We start from the raw sequence: 21,148 nt of genomic DNA on the forward strand, positions 1-21,148 counted from the left end.
AGGACACAAAATATGTTTATTTCTTGTATAGTGGCCATTTTTATAACAGCATAATATTATATGTGAATGGGGAAGGCGAAATAATCTTCAATTGCCAAGTCTGAAGTTACTTCATATTTACAAACGTAACATCTTGGTTGAAGGTGGAGATGTTATTATTATACGATTTTTTTGAATAGCCCGATCCTTGCACCTCCTAGCGGCAATTTTTTTCATAGGTCGCTTTCTATTCATGTATGTATTATGCAGGGATGCACCTTAACGTTAAGCTAATCGTTTATCAAAAAATTTCCACCGTTTCCGTTGAAACACTTCGAAATATTATCGATAAAGAAATTATCAAGGTAAATTGTATCTCGTTTTTAACCGAAACGAAAAGCTTTCGTTAACGTTAAAAACGTTAACAAAAACGTGATACTTTATGTTTGAATTGTGCTGGCAATGCTATAGCCATGGTGAAGCCGTAAGGTGCTAACAACGAGCGCACATACACACACAAACTCCATGTAATTTGTTTGTGTAATTCGTTGGTGGTAATGTCAAAAATACTCTGAGAAATGTTCGTACTGTCAAAATTCATGAGAAAAGTTGCAATCAGCTTGGCTAATGCTTTCACCTTTAATGACTCCGCCATCAATCAGCTTTGCCAGCATAGTTTGAAATTAATAATCAACATAAACGATTTGATTTCGTTTTGATATGGCAGAAAACGAAACGAAATCATTTCGTTAATTTGACGTTCTTAACGTTAATAAACGAAACGAAATGACTTTGTTTCGTTTATTAACGTTAATTATCGTAACGAAATGATATCGGTTCGTTGGTTAAGCATGCCTGGTATTATGTGTTCCAAATATGGACCCAATCTGCCCACATATGCGATTTCTCGGTTTCTATTCACGTATGTATTATGTGTTCCAAATATGAACCAATTTGGACCACAAATACGATTTTTTGAAATATTTCGATCCATGCGCCACCTATCGGAGTTTTTATATCTTATTATTGCATTGTCATCGGGTTCTGAACTATATTCCAAGTTTCAAGCGTGTAGCTTAATTTTAATTTAACATTGTTATCTAGTCTGTAAGGGCTTTAAATGCCATAGACTGAAATAAAGAAATATGAAATATGAAAAAAGGAAGTTACTTAGGTTCACAACGGCCTTGCAGCCTTGCGATCGGCCTGTCAAGTTAAATAAAAACGTTTAAAAACTGATTATGTGTCGGGGCTCTTATTGATCCCTAGATTTTCATCACGTCACCCTCCATCAAATATCTTACTCAACCACAGCTAAGCTCAATTACCGAAAATTGTAAATTTTTTTGTTGGGCTTTTCATCATTGAAGTTGCAGAAGCTATTGTGAAAATACACAGGAAAACTTTCGTAAGATATATTCCTTTAAGGAATAACGTGCATTTATCCTAAACTTTATGTCTAAAGATTAAAACACAACAAGAAAATGTCTAGCGAGGAAAATAGGTAAGTTTCTGTGATCCGAAATTAATGAGGTTATGATTGATTCACTATTAACATGGGCTTCCGAGCACATACAAATATAAACGCGTTTTAAAAACTCAATTTATTCAAAGCTTCAACACCAGCGAATCTTCAGAGGAGAAACGATTGAAAACGTCTTCGAGTTCACACAAAAAGTCTAAAAAACATAAAAAACATAAAAAATCATTTAAAGGCGATAGATCCCATAAGAAGCATAAGAAATCAAAGAAGCGTACTCATAAACAAAGCGAGTCATCAATGTCCGAAGATGTGGGTGAAAAGCGACACAGTTGTGGGTTAAATACTAAATTTACAGAAATAATGCAGAAGGTTATCAATGAACCAATTATAATTCATCGTGATGACCAACTTGCCAATGGTAGTAGATTCGTTATAACAAAACCCAATATGCAAACGGACCCTTTCAGCCTGGTCCAGGAAATTACTAAGACTATACAAAATAATATCATGCCCACCATGGAGGTGGTCTCATCAGGAAGTGAAAGTGAAGTGTAAGTAATTAGCAACATTACGTAACCTAAATCTGTAAGCTTTGTTTCAATTTCCTTGATTTTATTTTATTTTAGCCCCATCGATGTTGCCAGTCCAGATGTGGCTATTATAGAGGACGATATTAATTTGGACGAGTTAATGAAACAGAAAGCTTTACTGCAGGCAAGACTAGGAGCTTACTTATCCGAAACTGATGGCGAAGACAGCGTTTCCGATCATGTACCTATCGTAAAACGTACTATTATTAACGAAAAAGCAATCGCCCACGGACATGATGAGAAACAGACAATAGAACCTGTCTCCTCTAATAAAAAACGTTCTTTGTCATCCTCCTCACCAACTAGTAAAAATAGTAGTAAACATTTTAAAAATAATTTATCAACTGAATCCGATGTAATATTATTGGATGATTCTAGTGGTGGTCATCGTACTCCAGAAAATCGAAGGAAAACAGCACGCTCTTCACATGGTGTTAGATACGAACGTATACTGTCACCTCCCCGAAGGTCAACAACTGAACATTACCATCAACATGAACATTACCATCGGTATCAACACAAGGATACACATCATATAACACATAGACATAGTTCGAGTGACAGATATGCACAACCTGCTAGACGTAGTTCTTCTCCTAGCCGCTCCCATCGACGAAATTCAGATGCAAATATTCATCGGCGTCGTGACGACAGTCATAGTCGGAGTAGACAGCGCTTACATGACCAAAATAGAAACAAAGAAGATCTTCGTGTGGAAATAAACAGAGATAAGCTACGGGAAAACGAAAGCAGTCGCGACCGTGACCGGCATGTACGCGAAGACCGAACAAGGCTGCCAGAACGTAGTGGTGGCGGATCATTCGGTAATATGCGAGGACGAGAACGCGAAAGAGATCGGGAAAGAGATCGTGATCGAGATCGCGACCGTCGAATGCGATCACATAGCCGAAGTAAATTTGAATCCGATAGACGTCGTGAAGAACGTGATCGCCAACGTAGAGATGTATGGCGCGGCGATGATCGTGATCGCGGACGCGAAAAAGATCGCTATCGCGGCTCTTTAAGTGAAGGGCAAAAGGCCGATACAAAAGAGACTAGTAGTGAAGAAGATGGTAATCTAGATATTGATATCAATGAAGATGAAGATGATGAAGAAAAAATTATTGAAATGAGAAGAAAACAGCGCGAAGAGTTACTAAAAGTACGTGTTACCAAGATGATTTGGTAATAAATTTTTAACGGAATCTTAATTTTTACCAATATGGTTTCTATTGGGATTCCGAAATTTATTAGTGTCCATTTCATACATACAATTATAGAGGTATAATTAGATCTGTAAAAAATTATTAACTTCCTAATTACAGAAATTAGGTGGTATAAACGAAATATCTCCCCCGGAAAAAAATACGCAATCACGAAAAGCAACAAGCCCTTCCCTGAGTGAAGCGAACACTGATGATGCTGCGCCTTTAGCAAATAGAACTGAAACACAAAAGCATGCAACTAAACGTGACGATACTAATAACGACATGGAAGATGATAAGAAAGCAAAAAGTGGTGCGAAAGAAAAACGTCCTGAATGGGATATGTTTGCTGAAAAAGATGTTGACTCAAATTTTGATGTGAGTCGGTTTATCGTAACTGTCTACCATTTTATGCTGAAATAAATACAGAAAAAGCATATAGCTCAATCAAACTTTTATTTATTTACAGTCACCTAATGCAATTGTGTTGAATAAAATACAAAATGAGAATCCTGCATTGACAGATAATTGGGATGATGCTGAAGGTTATTATCGCGTACGTATAGGTGAAATTCTTGATAATCGTTATGTTGTGAGCGGCTACACAGGTCAGGGTGTATTCAGTAATGTGGTGAGAGCGCGTGATCAAGCGCGGGGCAATGCTAATGTAGCAGTTAAAATTATACGTAATAACGAAATTATGTAAGACTAAAGAGGGTAGTTTTTTATATTTAGTTTGCACATACAAAACAATAATAACGTTTTCAGGCATAAAACCGGTCTTCGAGAGCTAGACATACTAAAGAAGTTGAATGATGCCGATCCTGAAGATAGATTCCATTGTTTACGACTATTTCGACATTTTTTCCACAAACAGGTTCGTAGTTCATGTTAATTAACATAAAGACAAATAAATATGATAACTAATTATTATTTATATAAAGCATCTTTGCATGGTGTTTGAACCATTATCAATGAATCTACGTGAAGTGTTGAAGAAATATGGTAAAAATGTTGGTCTACATATAAAAGCGGTACGCAGCTACACTCAACAACTATTTTTAGCTCTTAAGCTGCTTAAAAAAACGGGTATTCTACATGCTGACATTAAGCCCGATAATATTCTTGTAAATGATAATAATTTGTGCCTAAAATTATGCGATTTTGGATCTGCTTCTGCAATCAACGACAACGAAATAACACCATACCTAATATCGCGTTTTTATCGTGCTCCGGAAATTATTTTGGGTATACCATATGATTATGGAATTGATATGTGGTCTGCTGGATGCACAATTTATGAATTGTATACTGGTAAAATATTATTCAGTGGAAAGAGTAACAATCAAATGCTGAAGTTTTTCATGGATTTAAAAGGTAAAAACTCAGTAGCATTTTTTTATGTATTTCGGCCTATAAATATGTTTTAAATGAAGTCATATAGAGAGGGGTTGGATGGTGAAGGAACGAGAACCTTTTTTGTTTGTTAGTTTTTGTGGCTTGGGGTTTTGTCCGGTTTGAACAACGCTTTTGGCTCCGACTACGGCTTAGATTTCAATTCTGGTTTCTGTCGCGGTTTGTTTTCCGATTTTGGTTCGGTACTTGTTTCTGGTTTCAGATCCCATTTCGATTTGGTTTTGACTCCCATGTTCCGTTTCGCGTTTGGTTACGATTTCAAACGTGCAGACATGCAAAGATGTTTAATAACAAAGGACATAAAAAAGATGAAATAAAAATCAAAGGAGTAGCTGGTGATGAAAGAATGAAAAAGGGAACAGGAAAGAGATTAGGAATCGTAGAACGGGAACCTTTGAAGCCTTTCATTGTAGCTTGTTGCTATGTAATTTTTATTATATAAATAATTTCTTATCCACTTTTTTTGTCTAAAGGGAAAATACCAAATCGTATCATACGTAAAGGACAATTCAAAGATCAACACTTTGATCAGAGTTGTAATTTTCTCTATCATGAAATCGATAAAATTACAGAAAGGGTAAATAAATTATTTATGTACGAACATCTGTAAATATATTTCACCTCAATTTGCGTTCTAGGAAAAAATCGTTGTAATGCCTGTGGTCAAACCATCACGTAATCTGCAGCAGGAACTTGTGGCTGATCAAAATTTACCAGATGATCAACATCGTAAAGTAACACAGTTAAAGGATTTGTTGGATAACATCTTTTCTCTTGATCCATCAAAACGAATTTCTTTAAATCAAGCACTAACACATTCTTTCATTCAAGAAAAGATGTAAGCAATCCTGGTGGTACGTGTGCTGCCGGTGTGTGTGCTGTTGCATTTCAATATGGAAATAGTAATGATTGATGAAAGCCACCAAACCAGACAAATATACAATGTAATTCTTTCCTAAAAATGCTGCTAGCTTTGTATTATCTTGTACATACTTGCAGTATACATATAGTGGTTATTAATTTAATTACAAATATTTATATGGTACAAAAATATTATTTTCTACTAACGAATATTGCGTAAGTCAGGGCGTATAAATAATGTATGTAGTACATATTTAGCAGGGCCTATTTGACTTCTCGTGCATTTTTTTTAAGTTTGAGTATATTACGCTTTATAAAAAAAAATAATATACATAAGTGAGCTTGACAAATTAATTTGTACTTAAATTAAATTTGCTAAAGTATAAGAAACAGTTTTTTCATTAAAAATCTTTGAAAATTACTTAAAAATGCGCAGGAAATACCCAGCTTTAAATATTCTTGCTCAACATATGAAATTGGAATGTAGAAACTTGAATATATTAGTTATTCATTGTGTTTTAAAATCACGCTACAACACACAAGCCTAGCAGTTTTATAATATTAAACGGATTTAGTTGGTGTGTAAAATATTGCAAAACCAAAAGAAAAATGTTTTCATTTCACGCGTATAGTATAAATCAATAATTTATTTATCGTTTTGCTGTAACCCATAGTTAAGTTTTAATTATTCTAAAACATTGATGAAAAAATATGGGATGTAGCAAAGAAGAGGTATAAAGAAAAAAAATATGCGCGATAAATATAAAAGAGCATATGCACATCAATTCTTGTTGCTGTAAATTAAAGAATCAAAAAGTAATTTATCGCGCATGTTCCTTCTTTTTACCAAAAAAATATATTTTTTCAATACATTATTATAGAGCTTGATTTAATTTCAGAATGTCGATGTGCTTCATATAATAAAAAACAGAGCGCAACGGTACGTGCCACCGATGATCCTTAACTTCATTCCGCGAAGTTGAACATGAGAACAGCTTGATGTTTTTTGTTGTTTGCTCTGGTAATAATTATTTGGGTTTAAAGTAAACTTTTGAATCAAAATTATATTTCGTAAAAAAACAAACACAATTGAATGAAAAGGCGTTTATGAGGAATATATTTGTTGTATGATTAGTGCGGCAAATAATTTTCTCTACGTCCATTTTAACATATTTTGAGTGGTTTTTCAATTAAAATGTTTTATTGTTTTTCTCTTAACTTTCCAGGATGGCTGTTATTTCACAGCGACGGTAAAAACTAAAAATTTTAGTGTCGGTAAAAAAAATATAATATGAAATTGGCAGTAAGTTGTTAAAAAATTCTGCACTCAAATATGTTTTATACTTTACAAAGACATTATTTTTTGTTTTTACTTCAAGGTGGTAGAGAACCGAAAAATTAGCTGATTGTGCAACACAGGGCAACCACTGGTGGATGAGGGTGACTGGAGTTAATGGTTGATCAGCTACATTCAAGAGTAGAGTTCAGGTCTACAGGTAATTTTATTGGACAGTTATAAAAAGTTAATGAAGTAGCCTATTTTTGTTCTACTGTTGTCTGAAGTTGCAATGAAACAAGTAAGCTCAAAACTCGTTTAATCGGATAGTACCGTCACAAAATAGTTGGTGCTGTAATCCCAAGGTAACGAGCTTAAAACGACATAAATTTCTAAATAGTTCTTAAGTTGTCTAAAAACAGTCGTACAACTAATCTGGAAATGGTTTGAACACTTCATAGCAAATTTGGGCGCTGCAAAAGCAAACTATTGGCCTTCTTAAGGAAACATAAGGTGATTATGGTGTTTCGTTTCAACAAAAGATGCGCATTTTCATTGCGCTGCCAAATTTACGTGCTCTTTTATCCATATTGATACCCGGAAACTCATTGATGGGAACACATTGCTAATTTTTTTTTGACGATTTGGTTTGCTTATTAGCTTTTCTTGCAGGCTTCGATATGGCAGATAAGTGAGGCTTCATTGTTTTGTATTTTGGACCCTTTTTGTTTTTAAACGGATTTATTTAGCTTGACTTGGTTGGCTGGTTGGCACGAATTTTGTAATTGAAATTTAAGTAACTTCCCGAAAAGCTACAAGCTTGAAACTTGGAATATAGCTCAGAACCCGATGACAATGAAATAATAAGAAAAAACTCCGATAGGTGGCGCATGGATCGAAATATTTCAAAAAATCGTACTTGTGGTCCGATTTGGCTCATATTTGGAACACATAATACATACATGAATAGAAAGCGGTCTGAAAAAAAAATCGCCGCTAGATGGCGCAAGGATCGAGATATCCAAAAAATCGTATTTCTGGTCCTAATTGGCTCATATTTGGAACATATAATACATACATGAATAGAAAGCCGCTAGGTGGCGCAAGGATCGAGATATCCAACAAATCGTATTTGTGGTCCTATTTGGAACACATGAATAGAAAGCGACCTATGATGTCCGATTTGGCTCATATTTGGAACAAATATTACATATAGTCCGGTAGAAGTGACATCAAAATATTTTGGAATTCGATGCCCCTCCACGATACGTGGCGCAGAGTCGAATAAAGTCTTTGGAAGGGTTATGTATTGAGGACTTAGATTGTAACAAATTGTCAGGAAAGAATCCGTGTAATAATGAGTCACTAAATGAACTAAATAGAATGAGAAATAATAGGCAATTAAATAACGACAAAACTTGAAAATAAAATAATAAAAAAAATTTTAAGTTAAACGGTTTTATTGAAAACTATTTACATGAAGTAATAATAATACTAAAAGCTAGAAAATAATTAGGAAGGTCCTAGGCACTAGTCATTATAGTCCTCATCAATCTAGGGCGTTGATAAGACAATTAAATAAAAGCGTTGGACGCGTCAAATTTCTATTGATAGTCATAAGTAAGACCAACTGGACCTTAATCAGATTAGGTTTTAGAAATTTCACGCGCCCAACGCTTATATTTAATTGTCTGATCAACGCCCTAGATTGATGAGGAGTGGTATCTAGGACTAGTACCTAGGACCTACCTAATTATTTTCTAGCTTTTAGTATTATTATTATTTCATGGAAGTATTGTTTTCAATAAAACCGTTTAACTTAAAAATTATTTTAAATTATTTTATTTTAAACGAAATCGCCATTAGGCCGCAACGGAAACAAGAAATTAGAACGAAAATATAAATGCGCGGGAGGCTCATCATTAAGTACTCCTTTTCGTTGTTGTTGTTGTTGTAGCGAAGAGAACACTCCCCGAATGCCTTGGGGAGTGTTATCTCTGCTGATGGCCCTTCTCCGGATGCATATCCGGTGACCATCTCGGGAACGATTTGGTATGGCAACATGCAACCTTCTAGCCCATCCCACCCTCCCACCCCCTACATCCATGAGAAAATTGGGGTCGACAGAGCCTCGGCTGTTAATGACACAGGATTTGCTACGGGTAGGTGAGGTTGACAATTGGGTTGGAGAAGCAATATATTGCGCTGGCAACCCCTTCAAAGGGTTGCGCTACAGAACCCCTTGAACCCGCTGGGGTTGTTGTCAAGACTGATAGTACGTTGGAATTATTAGCATCGTTTTTGGTATTAATGCTAGCATCGAAATTTTTATAATTCTAATCGATGATTACGGCTCATAAAATGATTTTGTTTTTAGGATTATTTTAGGACTATATTCGTATAATTTCGGAAATATTTGGTGACCGTTCCGGCATAGTTCCGAAACTGTTTCAGAAAGTTTTGGGAGTTTTGCGGTATTGTTTTCGTAATATTTCGTTGTTGTCCTCGAGATCAATGCAAATGCGTTTTGGACAGCTTGAGGGCTATTTTGTGATTGTTTTCAAAATAATTTCGGCAATATTTCGGAACCGATTTCGGATTTTAACAGGGCTCATTCGGGGCTTGTGAATATCCTCGGTAATGTTTGAGGTAAATTTCAGAATTAATTTGAATCGTTTCGGGTTCTATTTCCGCAACATTCCGGCATAAATTTTGAGTTAATTTGTGGATTTTTATGGGATTTTAAAGATATGTAATTTTGAAAAGGATTTTACCTTTTTTATTTGTTATGAATACGGGGCTAAGTGGAAAAAGGATACTCTTTTGAAGATACAATTTATTTAGCTATCCCAACGACTAATCGCCAGCTGAGGGGAAGATCGTATTATTTCGGCTGCAGGTTCGATAACGCTCCATTAACCTAGGGACACATTAATCTTCACTACACCACCAGGGGCTTAAGGGGTCATCTCCGTAAGCATTATGAGGAAATACGGCCCTTTAGAACACAGCCGTATGAAGCAAAAAAGCACAAGCAGGTCCTCAGTAATATCCACAAACAGGCGTCGGACCTCTATGCCGGGAATTGCCCGGCGAATCCAGTAATTAAAGAAAAATACCCAGAACTAGCAGAGGAGGGACGCATTCTTCCTAGGGAAACGCGCGTCACTCTAGCTTAACTTCGATCTGGGTACTGTAACAGGTTAAACTCTTACCTATCCAGAATCAACCCCGACATACAAAATGTATGTCCTGCTTGCAATGTGTCCCCACATGACACCAACCATCTCTTGTATTGTATTGTGGAACCAACGCTTCTAACACCCCTCTCATTATGGTCAACCCCTGTTGAAACAGCAAGTTTCCTTGGACTCCCGTTAGAGGACATTGATGACAATTTGTGATTGGTCGCATCTATTGGATGGGGCGAAGCACTGCTACAACAACAACGCGGTAAAATATTCTTTGCATGTAATATGGAGCAATTCACAAATTTAGAAAATTTCAAAATACCCTCTATTTCAGAAATTGCATGAGGAACGTACTACTTCAAAAATTTGTTCAAAAACATTCTTTTTCAGAATTTGTTTCAAAAACGCCCTATCCGAGCGTTAAAAAAAATGTAAAATTTTGAATTTTTTAGTGAATTTTTTGAGCGAATTCTGAGATATGAGGTTTTTGAAACAAATCCTGAGCTGGGCCGTTTTTGAAAAATATTCTCAGCGTTCTTGAAGTAGCAGCCGAAATAGGATGATTTCGCGCAACAGTTGGCATATGAAAACGGTTTCGAAATTCAAAATAACATTAGAAAGAATATACAGATTTTCAACGCCTTAATTATAACGATTTTGAGGATCGCTTAATAACAATGGCCACTGTTTTTAGAGGATACAATAAAAACAATTTATACCGAGATAAACCCAAAAACCCTACACAGACAATTCGTAGCTTGGTCTGATGTTAATATCATTCAGATACGTAGTCATGTATATCATGGTTATCTGTGAAGCCAGGGGTGTTAACGAGGCCATGAGAGGAGTTGTTTGGTTTTTATCAACTTCGGTTTATCCACATTGTACTTATCTCACCTTGTACTTTACCAACCCTACTCCTAAAATTTATCGATTAATCTTAATATCAATTATTCATCAGCACTACTTGTTAATCATCACTACTTTGAACAAAACAAAAGATATAGCAGCAAAATTCAATCGTGTTGAGTATTTATTTATTTTCAATGCACTAAAGTCAAGGTAGTGAGTTCTTTTTTCTATTAATGTATCCAACATTGCCGAAACCCGGGAATAACTGATTCTACAATCATCCCACATCAATTGCCAAACTTAGCAGCTGAGTAAAGTAAAGTAATCACGTGGATTACCTAACCTCTTTTATATCTATACACTTTATAAAAATTTCTAAAATGGCCACCGTCGATTCGATGATCGAGGACCAGCGAAATACATACAAGCACCTACAATGGTTCCAAAAAAACTTTGACGAAAAACCCGCTGCATCAAAAACTGCGGGTCTTATACAAGGCCTTCTTACAGAAATTGAATTGCTGTTCCGTACTTTTAAGCAAGGCCACGACGACATCTGCGCGGAAGTACGAGCAAACTCTATTGCTGATGCCGACGTTCCTTACCTAAAAGATGAGACCTTTTACGACTGCTATGATCTTTTTATCAATTTCAAAGCAAAACTGTTAGACTTACAATTGGAACTTGCTTTGCCTACGACACCTGGTACAAACAGTACATTCACGGCCCCTACTTCACGCAACGATACCATTTCAGCTGCCGCTCGCTTGCCTAAAATCGATATTCCTACGTTCTTAGGGGACTACTTGGAGTGGATTCCGTTCCGCGACATGTTTCTCTCGCTCGTATACAACAATACCAACCTAACGCAGGTGCAAAAATATTTTTATTTAAAGGTTTCGTGTACTGGAACTCCCAAAAAAATGGTAGAGGAGTATCCAGCTACAAATACCAGTTATGAACCAGCTTGGGCTGCGCTCGTGAATCGGTATCACAACAAACGCAAACTCGTTGACCAAATTCTAAGAAAATTGGTTAATGCTGAAAACACAGACGGACGTCTTCGTACTATACAACAATTGCTAGACATAACACGCAATTGCTTGGCGCTTTTAAGAGCATTAGAGGTGGACACCTCGAACTGGGATCCAATTCTTATGTTTTTGTTAACCCAAAAAATTGACAAGCAAACTCGAAAGGAATGGGAGCAATCACTTCACGGCAGCACTGACATCCCACAAGTGAAAGAATTTCTTAAATTTTTAGATTCCACTTACAAGGCATTAGAGTTTGTTGAAGAAGGGCTTCCTATTGCGAAACTGGCAAAACCTTCTGTCAATTCCCATAAAGATTTACGGCGTGGTGCTTACGCAAAATCAGTACTTACAGCAACAACTGCCACTGCCAATAACAGCTGTTCCTACTGTCAACAAAACCATTTTCTTTATAAATGTTTTAAATTCGCTGCATTGCCAGCAGTGGATAAAAAGGAGTTCGTTAAACAAAACAAACTGTGCATGAACTGTTTAGGTAAGGGTCACACCTACAGTAACTGTACAACAACATCACGATGCAAAGTCTGTGGAAGCATGCATCATACATTACTTCACAGCGATTCCTCAATTGGAAACTCAACTTACAACTCTCACCAATCTGGCGTATCTAACACCTCTAAAGCTGCGACCGTGCAGTCAACCCACGTTCACACTTTGTCCACTAATATTAGTACACAAGTACTCCTAGCTACCGTTCGCGTAATAGTCGAAACGCCCAGTAGGAAATTTTGTTTCAAGGCTCTTGTAGATCAAGGAGCTCAAGCGTCTTTTATATATGAGGATGCAGCTAAATTGCTAAGATTAAATACACGTAACGTTACTGCAAATATTTCGGGTATTGGAGGTTCACAATTTTTTACAACAAGAAGGGCTGCCCACATAAGTTTGCGGTCAGCTTACAACAAGCACTTTAATCTAGAATGCCAATTTCTTTTACTTCCAAGGGTTACAACATCCTCCTACTGCAATCGATCCCAATTACCTGAAGGATTTACCAAACGTATTCCTTGCAGATCCAGAATTCAATTCTCCATCTAATGTCGATTTTATTTTGGGTGCTGAGCTTTATTGTAACATTTTGCTCCCGGGAATGATAAAATGTGAAAATGGTTTACTACTGCAAGAAACCTACTTTGGGTGGATTATTTCAGGTCCTGTAAAAACCAATTTTAATGAGTACAATCTCAGTCACACCATTTTTAACGCCCTTCGAAGACTGAATCAGCTCGAAAAACGATTCAGAGCTCAACCTGAGTTTTCGAGGCTTTATAGAGACTTTATGGAGGAGTACGTTCGTTTAGGTCACATGAAGGAAATCGGAAACTATCCGCAAGATCTTCCAGCTAACTCATATTTCCTATGTCATCACGGTGTCTTGAGAGACAGCAGCAGTACTACTCAGTTAAGAGTAGTATTCGATGGCGGAAATCATCATCAAAACCAAAACTCCCTTAACCTGGAACTCGCTGCAGGAACTGCTTTACAAAATAGTTTGCCGCTTATATTGTCTCGATGGAGACTACATCGCATAGCCTTTACCGCCGACGTAGAAAAAATGTTTTGACAGATCAATATCTGTGAAGAACACCAGCTGTTCCAATGTATACTCTGGAGAGACGCTCCTACAAAACCAATAAAAATATACAAACTCTGCGCAGTTACTTATGGTACTACTTCAGCGCCTTTCTTGGTCATACGTGTGCTACATCAGCTAGCAAATGATGAGCGGAGCTCATATCCTCTTGCAAGCAAGATCCTCTTAACTGACAGCTACGTCGATGATATACTTTCAGGTGGAGACTCTATTCAAGAGGTAACCGAATTATACCAACAGCTGACGATGCTTACCAAAAGTGGTGGTTTCAGCCTAAGGAAGTGGAACTCTAACTCGGCAGAGTTGCTGGAATCTATTCCACTAGACCACATTGATAAGCATCACTCATTCGAGGTAACTTCCGAAAATTTTGTTAAAGCGCTTAGACTTCATTGGGAAACAAAAGATGATAATTTCTACTTCAAAATTAACTTTGAATTTTCTGCCACCGTAACTAAGAGCAGCCTTCTTTCTGAAGCGACCAAGCTCTTTGATCCACTTGGTTGGCTAGCACCTACCATTATCATTGCAAAAATTATATTTCAAAAATTATGGTTAGAAGGACTGGATTGGCAAGATCCGCTTCCACCTCAACTTCATTCAGAATGGGTTCGATATCGTCACTCATTGAGAGAACTAGAGCAAATCAAGATTTCAAGATGGATTGGCTGCAAACAAACAAGTACAGTCGATTTACACGGGTTTTGCGGCGCCTCTCAAGCCGCTTACGGGGCTGTAGTGTATGCAGTAGTATGTACAGATGGCGTTCTCTCATCAACATTAATACAATCGAAAACAAAGGTAGCGCCGCTTAAAGCCGTATCAATTCCTCGACTTGAATTATGTGCAGCAACACTTCTGGTAAAACTAATGGCCATAGTAAAAACTTACTTCACGTCAAATCTTAGAACTACTTATTACTGGACCGACAGCACCACTGTTCTAAGTTGGATTCGAAGTCATTCGAATCGGTGGGCAGTATATGTCGCGAATAGGGTTGCTGAGATTCAACGGCAATCCAGCACATCTCAATGGAAATACGTTTCAACTAGCGAAAATTCCGCCGACTGTTTAACACGAGGTCTAACACCTTCGAAACTTCGCGCACATGTGCTGTGGTGGAATGGACCACCATGGATAGCAACTCCATCTCGCTGGCCGACATAAAATTTGAATTTACATACTGAGCTTGAAGAACGAAAGACTAAGGTCAACTTTCACAACACTGCTGTAACCTCAGATAAGCATGAATATTTTTCTTTAATTACTAAATACTCTACTCTTTCGAAGCTTCTTCGCATTACAGGTTACATTCTTCGGTTTTATAATACGCTTAAATCAGTTGTGAACAAACGCAAACAGCAAATGCAAGAGAATGTAAGCCACGAAACAGGTTTTTTTAAAATCGTACGAGTTAAAGCGAGCACTTATCACTATCGTTAAAGTAGTCCAGCGTGTCGACTTTGCAATTGAAATCGACTGTTTATGAAAGAAGAACACGTTAGGCAAAACCAATCGCCTCCTACAACTTGCTCCATTTCTCGACGACAACAATATACTTCGAGTCGGAGGCCGACTGTCTAAGGCCAACATTGCCTACGACAGTAAACATCCAATAGTGCTAACTAAGCAAAATCCAATATCGTTACTCATATTTAGAGATTCTCACAATCAACACTTCACGGTGGAGTGCAACAAATGATGGCATACGTTATGCGTCGATTTTGGATCTTATCTGCCCGAAGCCTGGCTAGATCAGTACTTCGACACTGCCTTGTGTGTTTCAAATATGTTGCGAAAATGCATGAACAAAAGATGGGTGATCTACCAGCAGTGAGACTTCAACCTACCAGACCATTCAAACACAGCGGACTAGACTATGCTGGGCCCGTTTTAATAAGAAATTCTACATCACGTAAAGCGCCAGCTGTTAAGGCTTATATCTACATTTTCGTCTGCATGTGCACGAAAGCTATTCACCTTGAAGTAGTATCCAGCTTAACTACGGAGGCCTTCATGGCAGCTTACCGAAGATTTATTTCAAGAAGAGGACGTTGCACAGACTTGTATTCTGATTGCGGCTCAACGTTCATTGGAGCCGAAACAGAACTTAAAATTTGCTTCGAAATTCAAAAATTAGAGTTACCCGAGTATTTGGCAGCTGGACTGGCTAACGAAGGAACCACCTGGCATTTTATTCCGCCCGGCTTACCTAACTTCGGTGGTTTATGGGAAGCGGGTGTAAAATCCGTAAAGCATCATCTGCGACGTGTTATGCGTGATCAAAGACTTACATTTGAAGAATTAATCACGCTTTTAGCCCAAATTGAGAGCTGCTTGAACTCACGACCACTGTTTCCTTTATCCGGCCAACTTGCCGACAACCACGCGCTAACTCCCGCACATTTTCTTGTTGGTGAACCAACAACCTGTGTATCTGAATATTATCTACTAGCTTACGAGGAAAATTCTTTAAGCCGCTGGAAGTTAGTTGAACGACTTAAACAGCATTTTTGGAAGAGATGGAGCAGTGAGTATATTCACACCCTACAAACACGTTCCAAATGGCCTCATACTAATCGAAACCTAGAAGTTGGCGACATTGTTTTACTGCAGCACGAACGAAGTGCACCAGGGTACTGGCCCTTAGCGAGAGTACATCAAACCCATCCTGGGACAGATGGACTGGTAAGGGTGGTTACAATTTCACTCAACGGTAAACTGCTGAAACGTCCGATAACCAAGGTATGTCTGCTACCAATATTGGAGTCTACCAACAAGGACCAGGGACAACCTGAACCACAAGATAACACCTAAGCAATTCAAGAGCAGTCGTTCTTAGTGGGGGAGAATGTTTGGTTTTTATCAACTTACTTCGTTTTATCCACATTGTACTTTACTAACCCTACTCCTAAAATTTATCGATTAATCTTAATATCAATTATTCATCAGCACTACTTGTTAACCATCACTACTTTGAACAAAACAAAAGATATTAGCAGCAAAATTCAGTCGTGTTGAGTATTTATTTATTTTCAATGCACTAAAGTCAAGGTAGTGAGTTCTTTTTTCTATTAATGTATCCAACAGGCACCTCCCTTATAGGTAATAATACCGATATAGAACAGAAGTAAGTTATCCGTCGGCTACATCTTCAGCAACAACGAGACCAGAATGGGATGGAACGGTCATGTTGGCATGAAAACCCATTCTGAAGGATGCCACCGCGACATGTGTGAACCAAAGATAGGGTACAGGCAAATCAGGGTACCCACTCATTTATATTAATGGAGGTTCACACCAAAACGTAACGTTACCAAAATTTAAAAAACTTGTTCTTTAATTTTTAATATTACAATGAGAACGGAACTATAACAACCTGCCAGTCTCTGGGAGCCAGCATATGGGTACTATTATGACTAGTAGGACAGTATTAATCACCATACTACTAATGCTGCGAACCTTGGTCTTATATAAATTTTTAAAAAATTTAATTTTTTATTAGGCGACCGCCGTGGTGTGATGGTAGTGTGCTCCGCCTACCACACCGGCGATCCAGGGTTCACGCCCGGGACGTTTTTTCAATTGCAAGACAATTTTTTTAAGCGTGATCGCCCCTAGACTGTGTTTGGCAAACACTTCGAGTGTATTTCTGCCATAAAGAGCTCTCAGTGAAAACTCATCTGCTTTGCAGATATTGTTGTATTAACGATAAAGACACTCCCCGAAGGCTTTGGGGAGTGTTATCGATGCTGATGGTCCTTTGCCGGATATATGTAGATCCAGTACGATCCGCTAACAAAGCACCATTAAGGTACTAGCCCGACCATCTCGGAAACGATTTATATGACCACATTAAACCTTCAAGGCCATCCCTCTCTCTCCACCCCATAGTTCCATGAGGAGCTTGGGGTCGTCAGAGCCTCGTCTGTTATTGAAATGGGATTTGCTGCGTGTAGGAGAGGTTGAAAATTGGGTTGGAGAAGCTATATATTGCGCTGGCAACCCCTTGAGAGGGTTGTGCTACACAACTCGATAACACCCCAAAGCCTTCAGCCTCGGAAGAAAAGCAGAAGATTGACAACATGGCGCGAAAGCAGCTGGCAACGGATTTCACAACTAAATAAAACATATTTTCTCACCTAAATTTAAATATGTACGAATATACGATTTTCAAATCTTTAACTGATGATTTAATGGCTTTTTCTCAGTAACCAGCAATATAGATTTTCCGGATCTTGAAGCAAACACATCAATTCCAAAAAAATTAATTTATTAAATATATGAAAAAACGCAAAATAAAACAATAAAATATATTTTCCTATACAAAACAACTCTACGTTATTTCACCCTCCGGAATCGGTAAAAGCAGCGCCTCAACGAGTGTTTCGCTATCGCATAAGCTGGGCATTATGGCAGCAGATTGACTACGTAATACACATTGCATGGTTTTTACTTTCCAATTATTTTCCGAAAAAGGATCTCGCAATAATCCAAATGTACACTCAAATACGCCCACACAATTTTGTTCTGTATGTAGTGTGCCGCAAGCTAATACCAATACTAAACCGTGTACATTCATACGTCCCTGCACGCCATTATGTGTAAGATTTGGATTGAAATAGAAACCAAATTGCTCTTTCGAACGTAAAAGATTTAAAATTACTTCACTTGCTCCGGCACATTCATAATCCTTTATTTGATCGGTTGCAGTTATTCGCAATTGTAATTGAGAGTCTGACCAAAAATCCTCAACTTTTAAAACATGGTTATTAAGATTACTGAAAAACCATTCAGTAAATTTTCGTGCTAGCAAATGTATGGGATATTGTTGTGATGCATCGTTGCGATTCGATTCACTAGAATTATATGCGATGTTAGGTATAGCGGAGTTTGTGTCGCTCCATTGTGTGGAATTTGAGTTGTTAACCGCAACTGAAATATTACTAGACTTCTTTTGGTCAATGTTAAACTCTAATCTAGAGTTCCAATATTCTATAATTTTACTAACTAATGCGCCTTTTGTAAAATCTGCATTCACTTGAATTTTGCGTTGATGCAAATATTTAAAGATCATTTCCTTTGTTATTAAACGTTTATTAAGCAATGCTAAGGTATCGCCAATTTGTATGTACACATAATCCAGCGCTTCTGTAAATAAACTTATAATTGATAAATCTGTAGTCTTCGTAGTATTTTCGTACTTGCCTTGTGTTGTCGTCACATCGCAAATGTTCTTTGTCACGCTTCTGGCCACTTGCAACAATACTGGTACGTTCTGCTCTTCCTCTACTAGAAAATCTGCAATGCCCAATTTTTCCTGTTCAGTGATTGGCATGTTTTTTTTATCAAAACCGTGGATTGTCAAAATGTCCATTAAATTGTTAAAAAAAAGTGAAGTTTACGCCAGCTGTTTACATTAAGCATTGGTAACACTGCGTTACGCGGCGTAATTGAGCTCAGACCTTAAGAGCCAATTAATGATTTATAACCAGTTAAACAGCTGATCGAACATACCTTATGGAAATCAATGTAATCGATTAATGGTGCCATACCATAACGCTAACGCCATAACCATACCATAGCCAACCAATTAGTTTTTGGTTTCTCGCCATATCCATAACCTAAAAATATTTGAGTTGGTGAATTTAATAACTTTTTGTAGATTTTATTCATTTTTTTGGACACGTTATGACTACAAGACTTATTTTTTGTGGAATATGTTTGTAATTTTTTGCGTTTTCTTCATTTTTATGACATTTTCATGATTTTTAGGTTAAGGCACCATTAATCGATCACATTGGAGGTGGATATGGATATGGGTATGGTTACGACTATGGCGTTAGGGTTAAGGAAGTTTAATTTGGCCTTTACTCGGAGCTCGCGGCGCTGGCGACAAGAATGCTACTTGCCATATCCATATCCATATAATATGCAACGAACCTTATGAAAATCATTACAATCGGTTATTGGTGATATATATCTGTAGTGAACATTTATTGAAAAATTAGGGGGAATATTTTGAATAAGGTGCCACGATTTTCCAACTTTTTTTTCGAGGAGTGAAGGGGGTCCTAAAAATCAAAAAATTATCGTCCGCAACTCTAGGAAACTCTTAGTTTATGAAATATACACCCCTATTCTGCATTTAATTACGTTCCCGTTCTACGCTCCGCTTTAATCGAAGTTCCTGCACGAATATAGTTGACATTTTCTGAATTTTAAGGATGCTAATTTCATTGCACTGGCCTAAAGTACTTTATAAAGGTTTATTTATTCTTTCCGCACGGATTGTTTACGTTTTCGCTTCACCTTCCTCTACGCCGGCAGCTTGCTTTAGCATATAACTGGACCCAACGAACAGACACAAAATATAGCTGTCTACTATAATGGAATCAATAGCCGCGGCTTTATTTATGGAGTTGGAAAGCAACGCATACGAAAATTGCCAGGCGAGAATGGAAAGGCAAATAATGCGAGATTTGTGTAATCCATTTGAGATGAGTGACGAATTGTAAGAAATTGAACTTAAAAGTGGTAAATTTTAAAGACTTATTTTCTTATTTAGGTTCAAAAAAAACTTTCGACTTAACAAGGATGCTTTCAAGTATGTGTTAGATACTTTTGCGGGCAAATACGTCCAAGGACTTCGATATCGACATGTTGTTTTTGACCTGGAAACATATAAAAAACAATCATCAAGCCTTCTACGTTTGTATTTGTATTTATTAGGCAATTCATCCCAGCACAACAATTTGACAAAAATTATTTTACAGTGCTAGTCGGTAAAAGGCATAAAATAGGAACAATCTAATTGTTTCTTAACAAGTTTTACTTACATTTTTGTTAAAATTCTGTTATAAATTAATAAAAAATAAAAAGAAAATATTTTTCCGCCAACTAATTTGCAACTTAGTAAAACGGAACTACTATCGAAATGCAGAATACAAAAAATCGAACGATTCGAAGTTGGATCGAAAGAGATTGGAACACAGAAGGGGAATATTTTGAATAAGTTGCCACAATTTTCAAACTTTTGTTGATTTGTAGGGGTAGAAGGGGTCCTAAAAATCACAAAATTATCATCCGCAGCTCTAGGAAACTCTTAGTTTATGAAATATAAGCTTTTTCATTTCCAAATTTAGTAAAATTTCAACTTAAGTCCTGCACTTAAAATTCGGGTCGCACATGTCGATAGCGGTATCAAAAGACGCGTATTTGTGTCAGAATTCAGAATCCGAAAGCAGAAACTATATTTCTTATCTCGTTTAAAAGTTATTCGCGGAAAACACGTCGGTGCTATTGTCCATTGTTTACTATATAGTTTGGCAGCTTAAATAGAGGTTATGTTGCGAATAGAGTGGAAGGCAGTGGACTAGGCAGTCGAATGTCATATAATGAAGGAATGGTGTTCGGAGTTTTTTCAAAGTTAAAAAAAAAAAATGATAAAGATTTAATATAAATAAAACTATTGTTTTAATAACAACAAAAACGCGTTATATATTCTATATACATAAATTCGTAAGGATTATCTCACTTTAAAATTTGAGTTAAATAATCTAAAGTTTTTGTTTGAAACTGAGTCGAGAACTGTGCGTGTGAATGTGCGAATTTTCACCGATCAGCTGTTAGTTGCGCTACTTGGT

At 37.2% G+C, this 21,148-nt stretch overlaps 3 protein-coding genes across 8 annotated transcripts; 2 read left to right on the forward strand and 1 right to left on the reverse strand.

Moving 5' to 3' along the window:
- Positions 1–1,278: 1,278 nt before the first annotated feature.
- Positions 1,279–16,513, forward strand: Prp4k (Pre-mRNA processing factor 4 kinase). 6 transcript variants are annotated; one of them, XM_067792451.1, is made up of 15 exons: positions 1,279–1,483; positions 1,594–2,013; positions 2,089–3,214; positions 3,378–3,635; positions 3,727–3,959; positions 4,026–4,134; positions 4,202–4,634; positions 5,147–5,250; positions 5,312–5,617; positions 6,434–6,555; positions 6,761–6,837; positions 6,914–7,030; positions 7,098–7,175; positions 7,233–7,323; positions 12,853–16,513. In XM_067792451.1, the coding sequence occupies exons 1-9, from the start codon at positions 1,464–1,466 to the stop codon at positions 5,513–5,515; spliced, it is 2,907 nt and encodes a 968-aa protein (XP_067648552.1). In that variant the 5' UTR covers positions 1,279–1,463; the 3' UTR covers positions 5,516–5,617; positions 6,434–6,555; positions 6,761–6,837; positions 6,914–7,030; positions 7,098–7,175; positions 7,233–7,323; positions 12,853–16,513. The 6 variants fall into 6 exon arrangements, with proteins under 6 accessions (XP_067648552.1, XP_067648549.1, XP_067648553.1 ...); XM_067792448.1 differs by having other exon boundaries at positions 6,914–7,175; XM_067792452.1 differs by having other exon boundaries at positions 7,067–7,323.
- Positions 8,549–16,513, forward strand: LOC137254631 (uncharacterized). The gene is made up of 2 exons (XM_067792454.1): positions 8,549–10,281; positions 10,336–16,513. The coding sequence occupies exon 2, from the start codon at positions 11,234–11,236 to the stop codon at positions 12,944–12,946; it is 1,713 nt and encodes a 570-aa protein (XP_067648555.1). The 5' UTR covers positions 8,549–10,281; positions 10,336–11,233; the 3' UTR covers positions 12,947–16,513.
- Positions 16,514–17,758: 1,245 nt separating this feature from the next.
- LOC137254632 (uncharacterized protein C3orf38 homolog) lies at positions 17,759–18,915 on the reverse strand. Its single transcript, XM_067792455.1, has 2 exons — positions 18,711–18,915; positions 17,759–18,653 (listed from the first exon to the last, which is right to left on the reverse strand). The coding sequence occupies exons 1-2, from the start codon at positions 18,877–18,879 to the stop codon at positions 17,839–17,841; spliced, it is 984 nt and encodes a 327-aa protein (XP_067648556.1). The 5' UTR covers positions 18,880–18,915; the 3' UTR covers positions 17,759–17,838.
- Positions 18,916–21,148: the final 2,233 nt, after the last annotated feature.

The sequence above is a fragment of the Eurosta solidaginis genome, chromosome 5 (genome assembly GCF_040869045.1).
Source record: "Eurosta solidaginis isolate ZX-2024a chromosome 5, ASM4086904v1, whole genome shotgun sequence".
NCBI classification, from domain to species: domain Eukaryota; kingdom Metazoa; phylum Arthropoda; class Insecta; order Diptera; family Tephritidae; genus Eurosta; species Eurosta solidaginis.